The sequence below is a fragment of the Oncorhynchus gorbuscha genome, linkage group LG05, assembly GCF_021184085.1.
Source record: "Oncorhynchus gorbuscha isolate QuinsamMale2020 ecotype Even-year linkage group LG05, OgorEven_v1.0, whole genome shotgun sequence".
In the NCBI taxonomy this organism is placed as follows: domain Eukaryota; kingdom Metazoa; phylum Chordata; class Actinopteri; order Salmoniformes; family Salmonidae; genus Oncorhynchus; species Oncorhynchus gorbuscha.
In genome coordinates, this window is record NC_060177.1 from 52,688,345 (window position 1) to 52,711,147 (window position 22,803).

Genomic DNA, 22,803 nt, shown 5'->3' on the forward strand with positions numbered 1-22,803 from the left:
GGCTGCAAGGAGCCACGGTAAGTTGCTAGCTAGCATTAAACTTATCTTATAAAAAACGATCTTCACATGATCACTAGGTAACTACACATGATTGATGATATTACTAGGCTAACTAGCTTGTCCTGCATTGCATATAATCAATGCGGTGCCTGTTAATTTATCATCGAATCACAGCCTACTTCAACTTTGCCAAACGGGTGATGATTTAACAAAAGTTCATTCACGAAAAAAGCACAATCGTTGCATGAATGTACCTAACCATAAACACCAGTGCCTTTCTTAAAATCAGTACACAGAAGTATATTTTTTAAAATCTGCATATTTAGTTAACATTGCCTGCTAACATTCTTTTATTTTAACTAGGGAACTTGCTTACAGTGAAAGCAGAGTCAGGGTATATGCAATAGTTTGGGCTGCCTGGCTCATTCTTCCTAACAAGGACCGTAATTAATTTGACAGAATTGTGCATAATTATGACATGACATTGACGGTTGTGCCATGTAACAGCAATATTTAGACTTAGGGATGCCACCCGTTAGATAAAATACGGAATAAATCCATATTTCACTGGAAGAATAAACGTTTTGTTTTCGAAATGATAGTTTCCGGATTTGATTATATTAATGATCTAAGGCTCGTATTTCTGTGTTTATTATAATATAATTAAGTCTATGATTTGATAGAGCAGTCTGACTGAGCGGTGGTAGGCATATTAACTGGGAATATTGATAAACTGGGAATATTAAACCACCAGCTTTCATATGTTCTGAGCAAGGAACTTACAAGTTAGCTTTTTTACATGGCACATATTGCACTTTTACTTTCTTCTCCAACACTGTTTTTGCATTATTTAAACCAAATTGAACATGTTTAATTATTTATTTGAGACTAAATAGATTTTATTCATGAATTATATAAAGGTTAAAAAAAGTGTTCATTGTTCATTCAGTATTGTCATTATTACAAATATATATATAAGTAGATATACTGGTGTGCAAAGGAGCAAAAAAAGAAAAACAATATCGGGATGAGGTAGATGGATGGGCTTTTTACAGATAGGTTATGTGCAGTGATTTGTGAACTGCTCTGACAGATGGTGCTTGAAGTTAGTGAGGGAAATATGAGTATCTAGCTTCAGTGATTTTTGCAATTTGTTCCAGTCATTGGCAGCAGAGACCTGGAAGGAAAGGCGGCCAAAGGAGCAATAGGCTTTGGGGGTGACCAGTCAAATATACCTGCTGGAGCACGTGCTACGGGTGGGTGCTGCTATGGTGACTAGTGAGCTGAGATAAGGCGGGGCTTTATCTAGCAACGGCTTGTAGATGACCTGGAGCCAGTGGGTTTGACAACGAATATGAAGCGAGGGCCAGCCAACGAGAGCATACAGGTCGCAGTGGTGGGTAGTATATGGGGCTTTGGTGACAAAACGGATGGCACTGTGATAGACTGCATCCAATTTGTTGAGTAGTGTTGCAGGCTATTTTGTAAATGATATCGCCGAAGTCGGTAGGATAGTCAGTTTTACGAGGGTATGTTTGGCAGCATGAGTGAAGGATGTTTTGTTGCGAGATAAGAAGACAATTCTAGATTTAATTTTGGATTGGAGATGGTTAATGTGAGTCTGGAAGGACAGTTTGCAGTCTAACCAGACACCTAGGTATTTGTAATTGTCCACATATTCTAAGTCCGAACCATTCAGAGTAGTGATGCTGGATGGGGGGGCAGGCGCGGGCAGCGATCGGATGAAGCATTTCGTTTTACTTGCATTTAAGAGCAGTTGGAGGCCAGGGAAGGAGTGTTGTGTGGCATTGAAGCTCGTCTGGAGGTTAGTTAGCACAGTGTCCAAAGAAGGGCCAGAAGTATACAGAATGGTGTCGTCTGCGTAGAGGTGGATCAGAGAATCACCAGCAGCAAGAGTGACATCATTGATGTATACAGAGAAGAGAGTCTGCCCGAGAATTGAACCCTGTGGCACCCCCATAGAGACATACTGCCATACGTCCAGACAACAGGCCCTCCGATTTGACACACTGAACTCTCTCTGGGAAGTAGTTGTTGAACCAGACGAGGCAGTCATTTGAGAAACCAAGGCTGTTGAGTCTGCCGATAAGAATGTGGTGATTGACAGAGTCGAAACATTGACATATTGCACTACTTTCTCTTGTACACTGAGGACATAGGGAATCTTTGCAGCGGAAAAGTGAAAGATGTTCCTATTTGAAAGCTAGAAAAAAATGTGTATCTCGCAATATGTTTAATAAAAAAATAGCTCTCATGCTAGAAAAGGTTGAAGCCCACTGTGCTAAACCATCGTTGTCACGTTCTGACCTTAGTTCTTCGGTTATGTCTTTGTTTAGTATGGTCAGGACGTGAGTTGGGTGGGTCGTCTATGTTCCTTTTTCTATGATTTGGGATTTCTGTGTTTGGCCTGGTATGGTTCTCAATCAAAGGCAGCTGTATATCGTTGTCCCTGATTGAGAACCATACTTAAGTAGCCTGGTTTCACTTTTGAGTTGTGGGTGATTGTTTTCCGTGCCAGTGTTTTGTTCCACACGGAACTGTTTCGGTTTAGTTTTTTCAGGTGGTTGTTTGTTTTGTTTAGTGTTCATTATTCTTATAATCGACGATGTCATTGCCATTGACACTGGCTGTCAATCATCGTCGGTTGACAATGCTGTCGTAATATTGCCCAAACTTACTTAAGTCTAAATACCCCAATCACATTTCTTTACATTTTTTATATCTGTTGCGCTCTTCGTACGTGTTCATTTGTTCACAAAAAATACTGTTACCCAAGACTACCTCAGCCGGTTGCCGTTGAAGGAGTAAAATTACTATTATTGTTCATCCTGAGTTTGAAATAGCTGAAATCCATAATGTGGCTAGGCTACTGATGTATAGTGAGTGCTGAGCTGTATCCTGCAGACTGCAGTGCTACATTTCCCCTCAACCCTCCAAGCCCTGTTTGCATCCACAAGGTCACATTGCCAGCGGCAGTCCTACGCTCCCCACTTAAAAAGCAAAAACCCATACAGCTAATGAGTTCAGAGATTAAGGAGCCACAATTAGGGCTCAGACACACCAAGGATACTGACTGCTGAGAGGTACTTAGCACCTCTGCCCAGAGTGTCGGCAGTTAACCTTTTGTTGTTCACATAGCACATATCCACCACTGATCGAACAATCGCAATACTTCAGACCACAAGGTGGCAGTAAGCTTGTTTAGCTTGTGCCTGCTGTAGATGGCTAATGTTAGCTAACTAGCTAGTATGCTGTGCTAATGTTGCTGCTAGCTAGAATGTGGTAAGCCCTTGTTAATACTAGCCAGATGGCCACAACTAGATAAACATGTTTTAAAAACCTTTATTTAACAAGGCAAGTCAGTTAAGAACAAAATTAATTAAGAACAAATTCTTATTTACAATGATGGCCTACCCCTGCCAAACCCGGACGATGCTGGGCCAATTGTGCACCTCCCTATGGGACTCCCAATCATGGCCGGATGTGATACAACTTATGTGATAACTAGTGTAGCTAGCAACATTATAATTAAATCACAATGGATATATTTTTTTATGTAGCAGCTGCCTGCTATCTGCCGATAGTCAATGGTGGAGCTCGCTAGCAAGGTTGTGCTACTGGCAAATGGTGATCCAAACTTTAGCTAGCAAGAGAACTGGCTTTGGCAGGATGGGATAATTGAGAGTGATTTACATTATTTCTTCATCTTGCTAGATAAATAGCTTGTAAATGCATTTAGTGTTGTGTGCATTGTGCTGCACTTACCACTCCATTCGTTTCATATGAAGTGTATGTGTGACTGCCTTGTTAATTTGGCGAGCTAACTGCCAAACATACAAAAAAAAAATTCAAGCACAACTCCTTAGCTAGATGTAATATTTGTAACGTCTGTCCTCTTCGTCTGATGATGAGGAATATGAATCATCGGACCAACACGCAGCGTGGTAAGTGTTCATAGTAAATTTAATTAAATAAACTAAACACTGAATAACAAAACAACGAGCGTGAACGACACGAAACAGTCCTGTAAGGTGAAAAACAGAATGCAACTACCCACAAACACAAGTGGGAACAGGCTACCTAAGTATGGTTCTCAATCAGACAGCTGCCTCTGATTGGGAACCATACCAGGCCAAACACGTAGAAATACAACACACAGAACAAAACAGAGTGCCCACCCCACCTCACGCCCTGACCAAACCAAAATAGAGACATTAAAAAGGAACTAAGTTCAGGACGTGACAATATTGTTATGGTGTTATGGAGCTTTATTGTTTTAGTTAGAACAATTGTGATTAAAAGGGAAAAAGTGCTCTTTTTCTCCTTTTTATTTTCCAGGTCCGCCTGCTCTCTGATTGTTTTAAAGTCAAGTTGTTGGCCATTGCCAAGCATTGTGATTCTACAAGTAGAAAGGTTAATCTGCACCAGGTCGGTACGCAGCAGGTACATCTTTTGTAGTAGCAAGAGAAGCAATGGCCTCCTACAGTGCTAAGTACCTACTGGCAGACATATTTCTCAGTGTGTCTGACCTCTTAGTCCTACCTTTCTGTAAATTGGTCCGATAGCAAATTACACATTGATGTTATCGATCTCAAAAAATCTCTCTCTAGACTTTACGCCATTCACTTGCATTTAATTCAATTAGTGAAAAGGTTCACATCTTGCATCTTGCACATCTTGTACTGCTGCATTGAAATTCAATTCAGCATATCGTTTTATGCATTAGAATGCAATGCTAGAATGCAGTAATAGTGTGCCTTTTTTTAACAACCTCACTTGCTGATGGTAAAAAACCTTGTGTAATAACTTGCCTTGTGTACAGCATATTTCTCTCCTAATGTTATTACTAATGCCAGTATCTTTCTCTGTGAACTAGTCTGATTGTGCAGAGAACAAAACAATCCCAATATTCCATCAGCAGGTTGTAAGTCTTAATCATCTGTTGAACAAGGCTGTCAAGTCAGACAAATGGTGGGGCTCAGCCCTTTACCCATGTTAGGACCAGAAAGCAGAAAGCTCGCCTCCACATACCACGGCTCTGCCCTGCCGGTAATGATGGAGCACATATCTGCAAGATTGCTGCAAAAGGCCCAACTAATAGGCTGGTCAGTCTGAAAAATCTGGACTGCAAGGGGGAGGGAGAATCTACTTTTAAAAAGCAGCGACCTTTTGAAAATATGCTGCTCAGAGAAAAGATGTTTGATGTTCGAACTTTGCTGGCTTGGATCCCTTATTAGTTCTCAGACAAGGGACTATAAAGCTTAGAGAACAAGTCGCCTGTGTTTGCTTTCGCCTGCTAATTCCTTATTAAAAAAGTTCAGGACTGCAGGGGACCTTTTGATAACAGATTCCTAATATTTTGTTTTCTGAATACCACACATTCATCTGTAACTGCTCATGTCTGATGTTTTCAGAAAGACCCTTTCGCCTAGGATTTATTATTATTTTCAATGTGTTTTACTCCTACGACTAGCCTACAAGTTGCATTGAACTCGTGGACATGAGGATTTTCAGTCGATCTTCTTTTAGAAAGAATATTTCAATCTTTCACAGCACACTTTGTCAATTGCATTTGCCAGTACCTATTGCATTTGCCAGTGCCTGTTGCATTTGCCAGTGCCTGTTGCCTCACCAATTTGCACGGCCCTGTTGTTTCTGAGAACCAAGTGCTACCTTTGTTAAAATTCCTCTATGCTGTAAGTACGAATCTCCATTTCAGTTTTTATGAGTAAAACATTTTGATGATTTAAAAAAAATAATAATAATAAAGGAAAATGTGTTCACAGCCATTCTGGCAGCGGTCATTGGCAGTTAGGCTCTTATTAAAACGCGGCTGCACTGTCACACCGCTGCGTCTCCTTGTTCAATCACAGCCAGTAGAAACTTGTTTAAACCCAAATTAGTTTCCTGAGAGGAATATGACCGATCTTATTTGCAGTTTCAGATTACCCTGATTTATGAGAAATACGTCCCAGAAAAAAAGCCTTCAACCTGAAACTCTGTGGCTGATATTTAAAGATGAATTAAACCTATGACAGCAGTACAACTGCCTGTCTACAACTCTCTCTCGGTGCATGTTGTCTTCTGCATTTCCTCTTCCTTCACTGCTCCCTTGTCGCCGCCTCTTGGAAGCTACCAACCAAGGACATTTCCAATGTCAGCCTTATGAAAGACACAACGCCTGCTTGATTTATCTGACTGTATTCATACTGTATCGTCACTGTCCTGTGATGAAGAAGTGAATGGCAAAATCCAGAAGCAATAGTGAGTTGTATAAAAACCACTACAGTGAGAAGACCTCATCGTAGAGGTGGAGGTTTTTCATCGGGCCTTTAATCTGGCATCTAGGCTACGACTTCAAAGAGACGCATGAAGATGTATGAGATTGGATGAGCTATTTATCATTGTCTGTTTTTGTCAGTCCAAAGTTAAACTCAAGTCAACTATTTTCAGATTAGCTGCATGTAACATCTGTTTTTTTACAATCAACATAAATAATCCGTCTTCAGAATGAACCCTCTTAGAGCTGGGAGATATTTTATGGTGGATACCGTCCGACGGTATTTTGATACCGTGCTAAATCAAATAAAAGTTCTTCAAATTGGACTACTTCACTGTCAGTTGTGTTGTGCAAAACAATCAGAAGAGAGAATTCCCATTTATATCCACTTAGAATTCATTTGTTGCCATCCTATGGTCATGTGCTACTCATAAAACATGAAGAACTTATATTATTCCGAAACATAAAATACCATCAAATACCGCCGTACCTCCAAAAATAAAAAATAGATTTTATTTTGTCCATATTACCCCTCTAATTCCCTGCTTTTTGTGTTTTGACATGATCAACATTTGTTCCAATCTAAAATTTGAATGAAAGTATTTCCCCAGACTTACTTTGAAGCTCCCATTAGTTCTATAGTTAAAAATATTTGGCTGTCCAGTCCCATTATGCTCGGTGGGGAGGAGTTGGAGGGAGTTGTGGAGGTAGGGGACCTGGACAGGCATGGAAACAGCTGGCTCTTATTGAATGGAATGGGAAGCAGGAGACTAAAGATGGTGTAAGAGCTGAATGGGGATAATGCCAGGTTGTGTTCACACGCCCCCCTGCTGTTCCCACTCTCTTCTATGTGAGGCTTTTGGGATTGTTATGTAACTTCACTGAAAAAAGGGAAGAGAGGCTGTCAAACAGTTAGAAAAATACATGTTTTTTTTTGCCCCCTTTTGAAGATGCTCACAGTTTTATTCAGTATTATCTTCTGTGCCTCTGTGAAAGAATTCCCAAACAATATTGTGAAGTGGGATCAGAGCCAGTAGTATTGAATATTGCGTAGGCCTTACAGTATGTTGCTGCCGAGGGGGGTTTGGGTAGTTTCTAGAGGCCCTCTTGGCCGCAGAGACAAACGTTTGCTGTTTTAAAACGAATTTCTTGCAGTTCTACACATTTAGCTATGGGGCTGATGGAACATGTTACAGTTTTAAAGCATTTTACAGTTTTAAAATATAGATACAACATGTCAAGTATTGGTCCCATTTTTCATCAGGTGAAATAAAAGGTCTCAGAATATTTCCATACTCACAAAAAGCTTATTTTGTTTAAATGTTGTGCATAAATTTGTTTACATTCCTGTTAGTGAGCATTTCTCCTTTGCCAAGATAATCCATCGACTTGACAGGTGTGGTATATATAGAAGCTGATTAAACAGCATGATCATTACGCAGGTGCACACAAATTTGGTGGTACGTCCAACCGGGCACACGACCACATGCAACCACACCAACACAGGACTTCCACATCCGGCTTCTTCACCTGCGCCACCCAGACAGCTGATGAAACTGTGGGTTTTCACAAACTGTCGGAAACCATCTGTGTGCTCGTTGTCCTCACCAGGGTCTTGACCTGACTGCAGTTTGGCGCCGTAATCCGAATTCGGTGGGTAAATGCTCACTTTCAATGACCAAGTGTGCTCTTCACAAATGAATCCCAGTTTCAACTGTACCGGGCAGATTGCAGACAGTGTGAATGGCATTGTGTGGGCGAGCGGCTTGCTGATGTCAACGTTGTGAACAGATTGCCCCGTGGTGGGGTAATTGCAGTGGTGGGCCGTCATGGCCAGCAAGGACTTCTCTGCTGGCCTAAACATCACCAGAATATACATTTTTTTTAAATATATTTTCCCACAAATATGTATTAAATTATTCCCCAGAGTAAGAGTTATACTCTTCATTTCATAGCTTTCCTGTTGGTTGCGCTGCTTCCAGCCCCAGGTTGAGATTTGGAGGGCTGGTCTTTATGTTAGATCTTTTATCCAATCATATTCAGCCATCATGTGTTGCAAGGGGTCTAAAATCTGCCCTCAGGCCTTCAGAATCAACAGTGTGGGAGCTTGTAGCTTAAAGTGAATGGAAATGAAAATTTAGTGTCAACCAATCAGCTTTAGAGTTGGCTATTGTACGCCTGCTGGCTGGCTCCAGTGTTACACAGGAGCCAGCTAGCAGGCGTAGTGCGTGCACGTCTTTTGATTGGATTACCAATATTGAGAGGCAGGTCCTACATGGGCAGGTCTATGCAAACCTCAGAACTAGGAAACTGAATTTGATAAACTAATTCATTTACATTTACATTTAAGTCATTTAGCAGACGCTCTTATCCAGAGCGACTTAATTTGCGTACTACTAAGCTGTTTTTTTTAACCCACAATGGCGGAAGGAGGAGAAGATATCGATTTGGTCGAGGATATAATTATAACACTATTCTCAAGACAAACCTTTCAAGAAAAGTTAGACATTGTCAGGAGAGGTCGCCTGACCCCGACGCTACAAAGCCTGTCACAGGCGGGAAAGGGGTTCGTTCGCCACTTTCAAAGTTCCAACTACGAGCGCTATCAATGGCTCACAGGCTCCGAGGAGCACTGCAAACTGTACTGCTGGGAATGCCTATTATTTGCAAGTGATATATTTTGTGTTTGGAGCCACACTGGCTTTGCAAACTTGAGTTGTCTAACCAAGGCAGCAATGAGACACGGCTGGGCACTTACAAGCAATGGTGCTTTTGAAAACTTTTGGGAACACCTGAGTGGATCTACAGCTCAATGAACAAGCGCGCAGGGCAATGGGAGCTGCACAATGAAAAGGTATATCTTCACCTGCAATTCTATGAATAAAAATGTCAATGTCAGTTTCTGTCTAAATGTATAGTGGGGCGGCCTAGTGGTTAGAGCGTTGGACTAGTAACCGGAAGGTTGCGAGTTCAAACCCCCGAGCTGACAAGGTACAAATATGTCGTTCTGCCCCTGAACAGGCAGTTAACCCACTGTTCCCAGGCCGTCATTGAAAATAAGAATATGTTCTTAACTGACTTGCCTGGTTAAATAAAGGTCAAATTAAAATTAAATAGTGTCTAGAGCCATGGCATCATAATGATGGTAATAAGAGGTGGATTAATTCGGGTGGGACTGTGTAGGACCTCACTGAAGGGCCAGGCCCACGGCACGCCACTGGGTAATTGTATGGGCAGGCATAAGCTACGGACAATAAACACAATTGCAATTTGAATGCACAGAGATACCGTGACGAGATCCTGAGGCCCATTGTCATGCCTTTCATCACCTCATGTTTCAGCATGATAATGCACGGCCTCATGTCACAAGGATCTCTGTAAACAATTCCTGGAAGCTGCAAATGTCCCAATTCTTCCATGGCCTGCATACACACCAGATACGTCACCCATTGAGCATGTTTGAGCACTCTCGACGTGTGCGACAGCGTGTTTCAGTTCCAGCCAATGTCCAGAAACTTTGCGCAGCCATTCAGGGGGAGTGGGGCAACATTCCACATACCACAATCAACAGCCTGATAAACTCTGTACAAAGGAAATGTTGCACTGCATGAGGCAAATGGTGGTCCCACCAGGTAGTGACTGGTTTTCTGATCCACGCCCCTATCTTTCTTTTAGAGCTATCTGTGACCAACAAATGCATATCTGTATTCCCAGTGATGTGAAATCAATATATTAGGGCCTAATTAATGTATTTCAATTGACTGAATTCCTTATGAACTATAACACCAGTCTCAACGTCATCAGTGAAGAGGCGACTCCGGGATGCTGGCCTTCTAGGCAGAGTTGCAAAGAAAAAGCCATATCTCAAACTGGCCAATAAAAGATGAAGATGGGCAAACAAACACAGACATTGGACAGAGGAACTCTGCCTAGAAGGCCAGCATCCTGAAGTCGCCTCTTCACTGACGTTGAGACTGGTGTTTTGCGGGTGCTATTTAATGAAGCTGCCAGTTGAGGACTTGTGAGGCGTCTGTCTCTCAAACTAGACACTCTAATGTACTTGTCCTCTTGCTCAGTTGTGCACCAGGGCCTCCCACTCCTCTTTCTATTCTGGTTAGAGACAGAATAGAATGAATAAGCAATGAGAAACGACAGTCCATCATTACTTTAAGACATGATGGTCAGTCAATCCGGAAAATTTCAAGGACTTTGACATTTCTTCAAGTGCAGTCGCAAATACCATCAAGCGCTATGATGAAACTGGCACTCATGACGACCGCCACAGGAAAGGAAAACCCAGAGCTACCTCTGCTGCAGAGGATAAGTTCATTAGAGTTTCCAGCCTCAGAAATTGCAGCCCAAATTAAATGCTTCACAGGGTTCAAGTAACAGATACATCTCAACATCAACTGTTCAGAGGAGACTTTGTGAATCAGGCCTTCATGGTAGAATTGCTGCAAAGACACCACTACTAAAGGACGCCAATCAGAAGAAAAGAGTTGCTTGTGCCAAGAAACATGAGCAATGGACATAAGACCGGTGAACATCTGCCATGCCTTTATGTGACGCAGAGTAGGCGAGCGGATAATCTCTGCATTTGTGGTTCCCACCATGTAGCATGGAGGAGTTGATGTGGGGGTGCTTTGCTGGTGACACTGGCTGTGATTTATTTAGAATTCAAGGTACACTTAACCAACATGTCTAACACAGCATTCTGCAGCAATATGCCATCCCAACTGGTTTGCACTTAGTCCCACTATCATTTGTTTTTCAATAGGGCAGTGATGCAACACACCGCCAGGCTGTGTAAGGGCTATTTGACCAAGAAGGAGAGTGATGAGTGCTGCATCAGATGACCTGGCCTCCACAATCACCCGACCTCCACCCAATTGAGATGGTTTGGGGTGAGTTGGACCGCAGAGTGAAGGAAATGCCGCCAACAAGTGCTCAGCATATGTGGGAACTCCAAGACTGATGGAAAAGCATTCCAGGTGAAGCTGGTTGAGAGAATGCCAAGAGTGTACAAAACTGTCATCAAGGCAAAGAGTGGCTACTTTGAAGAATCTAAAATATATTTTGATTTGTTTTAACACTTTTTTGGTCACTACATGATTCCATGTGTATTATTTCATAGTTTTGATGGCTTCACTATTATTCTATAATGTAGAAAATAGTACAAATAAAGAAAAACCCTTGAATGAGTAGGTTTGTGCTGCTAAATGCACGTAGGGGAAGCACTCAGCTACATCGGACATATGGCCTAAAGCAACACTATCTTCTCTGCAGCTTTGTTGTTTTGTTTATTTATTTCTATCCAGTGTGTTTAGCATTCAGGTTGGGCTTCCCTGGGCACAAGTCCAGCAGCACTGGGCTGCTTTACGATCTAGGCCTTACAAACTAGCCTCATTAGCCACGAAGAGTAGGCTTGGTCAATTAAAATAAATCCCTGTTAGCACAGCTGCTTTGGTCAGCCAAATTTAGCTAGGGGAGCACTGTGTAGTCTGCCTCTCGCCTAGTGAACGGCGCTCTGTAGCCGCACATCTTGACTAATTATTTCAAGAGGAGGAATATTTTAATAGCAATTAATGAGCTGCGGGATTATGTGAGCCCCAATTTAAGTGCTCTGTCTGTGCATGAGCGCTATGAAGAATCCCCAAAGAAGTGAAGTACTGGATGACTGGCGGAATCAGTCCAGATGAGACCAGCCACCGGTTTGCACTGCAGTCTGGGGAGAGCCTAGGGAATAGTCCTAGCTAGTCCTCTAGTTGTTGATTTGGTTTCTTACTCTCCTTTTGTGGTAACACTTTATGGCAATACCAGTATACTGCATATGATGCAGTATACTGGTATTAAAACTTGTCATAAGTATAAGTATGGTTTTATCAAATCTGCTATTTTCAAACTTTTTATACATTGACTAATAAATTATTATTATAGATGCTTATAACATTATGGTAATGCATTATACTAAATTCTTACCAAATTAATAGTGTTTATCAGGCTTGTATAACAGCAGTTTTATAAATCCAGATGTTACATCTACTTTTTTAGTTTTTATATTTTGAATTTCAAATAGAGGGATTTCTGGTCCCTTTAGGATTTTCTGTCACATTTGATACCAGTCATTGGGCTGTATGACTGACGCTGATTGAAACACCTGTGTCTTCTGTATAGCTTCCGTCTCTTTCACGACGTTTCATCAGAAGGGGAGCAGAGCTGCCGACAGGCTTCTGCCGCTTCCACATCAAAGTGAGAGCTGCTTTACTTGCCATGCATCGCTCCCAAACCAACGACAGGAGGAGAGGGGGAGGCAGAGTGGGCAGGAGCGGAGGATATAGTTGGGCTACAAAACCAAATATTTCTCCTTTTAAGTGAGCAGAGTGTTGTCAGGCTTGCGATTTAGCTTTGGGAAAACAGTCGGCTACAATGTCTCAATTAAACTTGATGACTTTTTTATTTTTTCTTATTTTTCTCTACTCTGTTGCCAATAATGTTTTCTTGTGAATTTTACGATTTTGTGTGGGCTGCTCGAGGCTAGAACAGAGGACACATTATAATACATGGTGTTACTGGTAGTGCAGCTTTCAAGTTGTCACGTTTCGGTTAACTCAAGGTCAGATTTCCACCTTCATTAACTTTCATCTGACGCCTGTCACATTACTGTCACATAGTTGGCCTTGGAGCTGTGTTTTAAGTGTCTCAAGGTTTAGTGACGAAAACAGACCCAGACTAGGTCAGCTGTTGGATATTCTCCATGTATGCTTGATGTGATGTGGTTTAGAGCTGCCTGGCTGCGCAGGATGATCTCCACCCTGTAATAGCGATAGTGTCGTCTGAAATGGCCTGTCCTTCTCACCACTAATAGGCTGCACACGGTAGACACACAGCCTACCACGTGGTTCCAATTGGATCTGTGAGTCAGAGCATGGGGCTTGCAACACCACAGAGTTGTGGGCTTGATTCCAGCCAATGAGATACTGTCTTCACTAATGCCTAATGTTTCCTTTTAGGCCTAGTTATTGTACTAACACATGGCATGTTTTTTGTTTGTTCTTTTCTCTCCCCATTTAGTTACAATACCACGCTGGCTTGGCGTCCAGTCTTCTCAACCAGCAGTCACTCAAGCGCTCAGCTAACCAAATGGGGGCATCAGCCAAGAGAAGACCCAAAGTCCAGCCCAGTACCCTGGTGCTGCCACCACAGTGAGTACAGCTCCTCACACATTTCCTTGATAGTTGGGAAAGAAGTGACTGAAAGATGAATGATCTCACTCCAATTTTTTTTTCTCAGTTTATTGTTGTCATAGTCCCGAGGGATCAGATAAGGGTAATAAAGTGGTGCATTGTCTTATTTTGTTTTCTAGGGCCGTAGACCTCTTGCTTTGATATGAGAGTGGGGGAAGGGCATGCAGAAAGTCTGGATGGATGGCATAGCTGCTACACATTCTGAAATACATTGTGTGTTGGGCTCTTATGGATAGTGTGGCATCAGTGTGGCATTGTACCCTGGTCTTAGAAATGTCCCACCTTTTTTCATAAATGTTTGTCAGTGTGCCTTTTGAAAGAAATGGGCTACTCTTTTCATAATGTTATTTTACAGTGCGAGTTATTGTGCGACTTTTATATAATTTAAAGTCCTTTGGGTAGATGAGGTTTGTAGAATGTGTGGAAAAGGCACCTGGTGCACTGTTCGGTTCACCCTCACACCCCTTGTCAATAAAGAAAGATCCTCACAAAATGTCAGATTCACTGGGTTTGGGTGACATTTTCCCCCATATTTCCCATCTGGCATTTTAGAAGTTTTTGGCATGGGAGGTAGGGCCGGCGTCGCTCAGTAAAGTGTCTGCACTCTGGATGTAAAAGGAAATATCAATAGTGGAGAACAGGGAAGGCACGGCTGTCACTGTAAATCTTCCCGGAGCAGCTTCTCACTGGTCGGTTTCCTGCGTTGTGCAGGAGGGGTGACTCTGGGCTTTGGGGAACTCTAATGGCTCCGTACAGCACAGGAAGAGAGCGAGGTGAAGAGCGGAGCAAGGTGAAGCCAACCAGCGGCTCCTCTGTCAAACGTCATTGTCCTGATGAATTTGCCGTTTCTAAAAGGAGCACCCAGCGCATGAATTATGCAGCACAACCTTCATGCGAGGTGGCTTTTAAGTTTTTTTTGCATCCACCCTCCTGCATTGCCAGCTGTTTTCGTCCTGCGTTCTTCTATATGTACAGAAATGCCCCAGAAAGTGCACAGTGTAATTATGGTATAACAAATAAATGTTGTGGTCGTAAATGAATATAGATTATATGATATTCGGTTTATGCAGACACTTTAGCTACCAAGTAGTCAAGTCCTGAGTAGACAGATTTCTGTTGGAGAGTAGATCAATGGCAGGCTATTAGAGATTGGCATATTTGATTGTTCAAGTCGAATCTGCTTTGTCAGCCTTGAAAACGATCTTGGTATAGGTATGGAGATACCAGGTGATACAATCTGATAGCCTATTAGTCCGACACTAGACACGTAATAGGTTTGTTATGCAGGAGTCGTGATCTAAGACTGGATGCTGAAGAGATTAACAGATAATAGAAGACATCGGACTGCTAACTAGCAGGCATCATGCTAAGACATTGATGGTGATGTGGCTTTGGCATCAACAGATGCATACAGTATGGAAAGGGTCAGGAGTTTTGGGACACTTCTTGAGGCACTGTGTTTTTTCAGTTATTTCCAGCGTGATCCACTTGGGTTTTCTGCTGGTAGAAAATCCTAGAAAATGTTCTGTAACTGACACAAGCTGTCTCCAATCAATCAATGTCTGGTTGTTCATGTGTTTTGTGGGGGGACCGCCTAAGCCATAGGATGCGTAGCTCTGCGGATCTTAAGGGAAGTGGCAATATTCTATTAGTCTGAATTTGCCGAAACAACAGTTCATGGTCAGAACACTATCAATTAGGAATATCGCTAACAACAACCGAATACATTTTGGGGGAATTGCATATCTACAGTAGGAAAGAGGAGAATGCCTTTCTAATGATGTCAATTTGATTTCTCAACTCCTAATATCACACAAATTACACTTATTGGAGCCGCTTAATCTCACTGGAGTATCTTACCCGTGACTAGACTACCAGTGCGGCAAGTGCTGCTGGTAACCTTTCTTGCCTTGGACATGCAGTTGCAGTGAAACATTTGGACACACCTACTCATTCAAGGGTTTTTCTTTATTTGTACTATTTTCTACATTGTAGAATAATAGTGAAGACATCAAAACTATGAAATAACACACATGGAATCATGTAGTGACCAAAAAACTGTTAAAACAAATCAAAATATATTTTAGATTCTTCAAAGTAGCCACTCTTTGCCTTGATGACAGCTTTGCACACTCTTGGCATTCTCTCAACCAGCTTCACCCAGGGCAAGAAAAAGTTGACTACCCCTGCTCTATATGGAGTCATGCTGAATGTAATCAGCCAAACTGGCACGTTTTGACTGACTCTTGTCATGCCTAAACCAACCTCCCTTAGACAGCTAGCCCCCATATCTGGATTAATACTGTCCTAAGTGGTTAACACATTTAGGTTAATCATGCATCTGAGCTGCTGCTCTGTTTTATTCAGAGATGCATTGACCAAATTAGAGCAGTTGTGCTCTCTATTGTTAAAAGCAAAGACCAGACAAATTGATGACCACTAAGTTTGATAGCTAATCCGACTAACTGATATAAAATGATTTCTTGCTTTGGGAGGGTACCACTATAATAATATGGGGATATTGCCTGTGCTTCTGGAAAGTCACCAGGAAACTTTGCGCGGTGCAAGGTCACTTTGGAGTGACTCGTGCTGGGTGTGTCGTCTGTTGGCCAACGGCGATCAGTTCGTCACTCCAGGGACACAGGCCTTTGTCCTTGGAGCATCGATTCAAAGTGGCGTTGTCAGCTTGGGCCTGCCCATTCCCATCAACAGAGAGGCTAAGCAGATCTATTAGGAGCAAGCCTGGAATTTGTGATTTTAGGGGCAAGGCCATTTGGCCTTCAAGAGGTGCCCAATCTGCCAGAGAGTCAAGGCCATCTGCTAGGGCACCAAGGCCATTAAACCAAAATAACAAATTAAATGTCTTTTAAAAACGTATGTGTATGTAAATGTACATGAATAATTTGCCTACATGTCAAAGTGTAGGTGATAGACTATGCGTATTGGCTACAACATCTCATGTCCACACCGATGCTGACATGAGAGGCACCGGAAAATATAGCCAAAGTTTAATGACTCTTTTAATTACATATACTGTATATAGGCCAAACGCCAGTCATGTTTGATAAATATAATGTAGTATAATTAATATTAACGCCTAAATGCTTGATTGTGTCAACATACTTGAGGCACTGTTTATTCCGATAAGAGAGAAATGACAGTGCTTGTTGTGTACCGCAACATCACCCACATTGCAATTTGAGCAGAGGCAGTCATCATTTTTAAACCATTTAACCATAAACATAATTGTTTAAAACCTGGATGTTTTTTATTTTAGGAGGCATGTCTTACCTTGTTTCAAAGTAGCCTAGCCAAATTCCCGACCATAGGAATGTTGAGTAGTTTTCTAATCACTTCCTCAAATGCCATTGAAAAAGTATTTCTCTCATGTTGTATTAGTTTTCAAATCAACTTTCTTTCGTTGTCCAGCAGCCAAAGACACAATCTTAGTCATATTAACAACCCATGCTAGTTGTTGCATCTTTAGATCTTCCCTCTTTCTACATTTTCTAAAGGATATTTTCCTCTGTGTCCCATGAAACCGCTCACATTGGCAGTGCGCTTTTACAAACAATGTTGTTTTCTCGCTAATTGCATTTTGTAACATTTGCGTGTATAGCCTACTGCCGTGTGCGCATTGCTGCGCTTATAATGTGAATAAATAATAGTTTATCAGCATTTTAAGCTAAATGTCCTGATTTTGTTGCATCAGCGTCATTGCTTTAAAAATATATATATGTGCAGTGGTTGTATGAATGTGGGATCTATCGGCCCACAACTGTCCCAGAGTCTGTTAGGAATATTTATTTCTCACACAGAACGACAAGCTGACCAATAGAATAGGTCAACTGTTGTACTATGGGAGATAGTAGATTGGCATACGCTAGTGATTTTACTGTTTGTTACTCATCTTGTTGACTGAGGAAAAGTAAATGTGGACAGTTCAGTGTGTGTGCCTCGGAATTCAATAAGAAGGACGTGCGCTGTTGCATCCCCGATGTGTCCAGTCTTCACTTGTACTTTGGAGCTGCGATGCCTCTGAGAACGACCCAATCACGTGACTGGCATTGGCTAATAAGAATTTCAATACTCTATCTGAGAGAGCCGTATGAATGAGAGCTGCTTCGGAGCACACCGAATGGCAACTGGGAGAAGTGAATTATAATTATTCAGCCCAAGGGCACACTGGCCACTTTGGCCGCAAGGCATTGCTTTTTTCAGGGGCATTACAGCCACAGAAGGGGAGGCCGTCGATGCCGCCGGGAAATTGGCGGCCTGATTAGGAGCCATCCCCACTGCACTTCTCTCTTAGGTCTGGCCCTGTCACAAGCATCACACAAACTCACAGGCCCCACTCACATATTAACATAGGAGGTGGAACATTTCCCAAACACATGTAGAAGCCATTTTTCACATTGGTCTCTGAATGTAACATCCCGTTGTAACTGGGATGATAACTTCCTAATGGTAGGGCTGTGACCGTCATGGAATTTCCGGTTATTTGTCAGGCGTATGACCACGGTCACCATTATAATAGTTTTTAAAAGAAAGGGGAAAAAAGTCCCCATTCTCTCTTCTCCTCCGCTTTTAACTGCATGTTCTGCTGCAGACGTTGGGTTGCAGCAGAACATTTGGTCCAGCGTCGTCCGGATTAGGGGAGGGTTTGGCCGGCCGGGATGTCCTTGTCCCATCGTGCGGGCTGGACACATGCATACTGACACGGTCGCGAGGTGTACTGTGCTTCCTCCGACACATTGGTGTGGCTGGCTTCCGGGTTAAGCAGGCATTGTATCAAGAAGCAGTGTGGCTTGGCTGGGTTGTGTTTCGGAGGACGCACGGCTCTCGACCTTCGCCTCTCCCGAGTCCGTATGGGAGTTGCAGCGATGGGACAAGACTGTAGCTACCACGAATAATTTCATATTTAAATTCAAACATTTAAATTGAACAACAATTCCATGTGAATCCGATAACTCTGATGTGTAGACTTTCCACTGTAGAGTTTGTCATCTTATCATTGATGAGAATGTCTCAGATGACAAACGAACTGACATCATATTCATTAAGTACCACCGCATATGTTCAATTGGTCGGATTACCAGAATATAGTTCATTTCCCCCACCTTCTGATGCTCCCAGAATCTCTATATTAACCAAGGTGTTTGCAAATGTAACATCAGTAGGGTAGAGAGAGGACAAAGGGGGTGAAGTGGTATTTATGACTGTCATAAACCTACCCCCAGGCCAACGTCATGACAACGGACTTGATCAGACACCGTCCACTTTTTTAATTCAGGTGATATTTGGATATATTTGTCATGCAGCTTATACTATAACACCGCCGCAGCCCGTCTAGTGTTCAACCTTCCCAAGTTCTCTCACGTCACCCCGCTCCTCCGCTCTCTCCACTGGCTTCCAGTTGAAGCTCGTATCCGTTACAAGACCATGGTGCTTGCCTACGGAGCTGTGAGGGGAACGGCACCTCAGTACCTCCAGGCTCTGATCAGGCCCTACACCCAAATAAGGGCACTGCGTTCATCCACCTCTGGCCTGCTCGCCTCACTACCACTGAGGAAGTACAGTTCCCGCTCAGCCCAGTCAAAACTGTTCGCTGCTCTGGCTCCCCAATGGTGGAACAAACTCCCTCACGACGCCAGGACAGCGGAGTCAATCACCACCTTCCGGAGACACCTGAAACCCCACCTCTTTAAGGAATACCTAGGATAGGATAAAGTAATCCTTCTCACCCACCCCTCCCCCCCCTTAAAAGATTTAGATGCACTATTGTAAAGTGGCTGTTCCACTGGATGTCATAAGATGAATGCACCAATTTGTAAGTCGCTCTGGATAAGAGCGTCTGCTAAATGACTTAAATGTAAATGTAAATGTAATTCATAAGTGTTTGAATTAGTGAATTAAGGCCTAGTCATTGGCATGCAGACGCTTGTTTGGCTCTGGGCATCCTGTTTCCGGTGCTGCATTGCGACACAGTAGAGTTGAGGAGGATGAAATTTCAGTCATCAGTGATCCCTGATTAGACTGAACAGCAAGTCAGACGGCTCTGATTTATCAGTATTCATCTCAGTGAGCCATGCAGTCACAAGCGAGGGAATATCTGACCACTCCTCATAATCAACTGCAACGTTTGCAGGTGTAAGAGAAATGTTAGGCTCCATCCCCAAACACTCTGGCAAGCTGATACCAGTCTGTCAGTTGTTGTTTGTCATCTCTCTTTGTTATAATTCACCGTCATGAAACAGCGCTAGATCCGATTTGTCTTGGTACACGCAGATCACTTTTCAAAGACTTTTTGACGGTTTTCACCTGCTCAGAGCCTCCTAATGGTAATCTGGAGCATTCACATTCAAGACACTCTTCACAGTGGATTCTTAAACTATGTAACATAACTTCCCTTTATGTCTATATTTCCTTAGAGTGTTCATTAACTTTGCATTTAAGTTACAAGGTTAATACAAAGAAGCCCAAATGACTTGTAGATATTCTAGAGGGAAATTTCACTCACTTTTGCTGTTTTAAAAACAGTTTTTTGCTATTTTTGCAATTAGTCCACTGTTGATACAGTACCAGCATGTTTTGCATGTCACCACTCAAGTTCTCATATGATGCATAACATATCATCATGATGTGGCCAATGACACTTTGCTTCTTAAGTTCAATATCTTGACCCTGACTGCATGTGCTGGAATTGAAATAAAATTATTAGAACTGGCATCCCCATTCAAGTCAATGATGGCATATTGTAAGTCGCTCTGGATAAGAGCGTCTGCTAAATGACTTAAATGTAAATGTAAATAATGGGTTGACTGGCGGCCATTGCGAGGTGTACCCATAGGAGCAAAGCAGAAAGTAAAATACGACGGTCCCGTTTTATCCGCTTGTGTGGCTTACCACTTCACGGCTGAGCCGTTGTTGCTCCTAGACTTTTCCACTTTCCAATTACAGCACTTACAGTTGACCGGGGCAGCTCTAGCAGGGCATACATTTGACGAACTGGCTTGTTGGAAAGGTGGCATGTTGAAAGTCACTGAGCTTTTCAGTAAGGTCATTCTACTGTCCATGTTTGTCTATGGAGATTGCCTGGCAGTGTGCTCAATTTTATACACCTGTCAGCAATGGGGTGTGGCTGAAATAGCCAAATCCACTCATTTGAAAGGGTGTCCACATATGAGTAATTATAGTAATTATAATCGCCAGTTGCCCATCCCTGATGTACATTTAACCAGTTCCAAAATCCCAAACTACGGTTCACAATGCTCCCACATATGGAAATTGAGCCTGCGAGAAGAGCTATTTGACTTCAGGCTATTTGACGTGGGACATTGTGTCCAAGTAGGTATGTAGGTAGCTATGTGTGTGGAAAACATTTCATCACAAGTAAGACATTTAACTTGTTTAGTCTGTTTGAAACCCTGCTCATTACTTGTAGCTGTATAGTCTGTTTGTTTGTGTTGTTGGTCTTGGTTATCTAGCTAGCACTCACTCACGTGGCTGCTAGCACCGTCATGGAAAAGGGGTATGAGCGAAGCCCTTCAATATTACGTTTTTCTAAGTAGTGAGGTCGCTCAGGAGCAGACAATGTGGAAAATGCGGGTGTGTGCCCAGTGCTCGGACAAAACAAGTGTCATAATGGGTATGTGCAATTTTCTGGATACGATTATGATCTGAGCATTTTTTTGTAATTATCCGTGATCTGAAAAAAGAGACACTAATGGTAATTATTACTGAGTGACAGCAAACATGGCTGCCCGCTGCAGCCACATACGTTCTAAATGTTGAATAAAATTGTTGGCTGTCGATGATGGCTTCCAAACTTTAGCCAATCAGAGCAGGAGGGTGCCCTTCCCACAAGACAATTTGACAGAATATTGGCTGTGCAGTCCACAGCGACTGAACACCTTTTACGCCATTTATGTTTTACGCCTGAGTCCACCGAATACACCCATGCTGCCATCTTTAGACTATTGTCTCATCAGGGCCACATTTGTTGTGAGTAGAGGTCGACCGAATATGATTTTCAATGCCGATACCCATTATTGGAGGACCAAAAAAGCCGATTACCGATTTAATAGGGCGATTTAAAAAAAACAGGTATTTGTAATAATGACAATTACAACAATACTGAATGAACACTTATTTTAACTTAATATAATACATCAATAAAATAAATTTATGAAACATGAAACATGTTCAATTTGGTTTAAATAATGCAAAAACAAAGTGTTGGAGAAGAAAGTAAAAGAAAGAAAGTAAAAGTACAACATGTGCTATGTAAGAAAGCTAACGTTTCAGTTCATTGCAGTTCCTTGCTCAGAACATGAGAACATATGAAAGCTGGTGGTTCCTTTTAACATGAGTCTTCAATATTCCCAGGTAAGAAGTTTTAGGTTGTAGTTATTATAGGAATTATAGGACTATTTCCCTCTATACCATTTGTATTTCATTAACCTTTGACTATAGGATGTTCTTATAGGCACTTTAGTATTGCCAGTGTAACAGTATAGCTTCCGTCCCTCTCCTCGCTCCTCCCTGGGCTCGAACCAGCAATACAACAACAGCCACCATCGAAGCAGCGTTACCCATGCAGAGCAAGGGAAACAACCACCCCAAGGCTCAGAGCGAGTGAAGTTTGAAACGCTATTAGCGTGCGCTAACTAGCTAGCCATTTCACTTCGGTTACACCAGCCTCATCTCGGGAGTTGATAGGCTTGAAGTCATAAACAGCGCAATGCTTGAAACACAATAAAGAGCTGCTGGCAAACCGCACGAAAGTGCTGTTTGAATGAATGTTTACGTGCCTGCTTCTGCATACTACCGCTCAGTCAGATACTTAGATACTTGTATGCTTGTATGCTCAGTCAGATTATATGCAACGCAGGACACGCTAGATAATATCTAGTAATATCATCAACCATGTGTAGTTAACTAGTGATTATGATTGATTGTTTTTTATAAGATAAGTTTAATGCTAGCTAGCAACTTACCTTAGCTTACTGCATTCGCATAACAGGCAGTCAGTCTCCTTGTGGAGTGCAATGAGAGAGAGGCAGGTCGTTATTGCATTGGACTCGTTAACTGTAAGGTTGCAGCCATCCATCCAAGTGTTGTTCTTCTAAGGTTAAGAAATGGAGGTAGTTGTTTCTGTACAGGGTAGTTACACTGAAGTTCTCGATGTTGAACCATGTACCAGGGATGTTTTGGTCAGGCTTAAATATCTCAGTTTGGTCGGAACTGGAACTTGGA

The 22,803-nt window shown here is 42.3% G+C and overlaps 1 protein-coding gene across 1 annotated transcript in view; it reads left to right on the top strand.

Moving 5' to 3' along the window:
* Positions 1–22,803, top strand: part of LOC124036025 (mediator of RNA polymerase II transcription subunit 27-like) — a 108,356-nt gene that overhangs the window by 32,359 nt on the left and 53,194 nt on the right. The window contains exon 3 of the mRNA XM_046350085.1: positions 13,373–13,503. Coding sequence (XP_046206041.1) covers positions 13,373–13,503 — 131 coding nt within the window. The remainder of the gene's footprint in view (positions 1–13,372; positions 13,504–22,803) is intronic.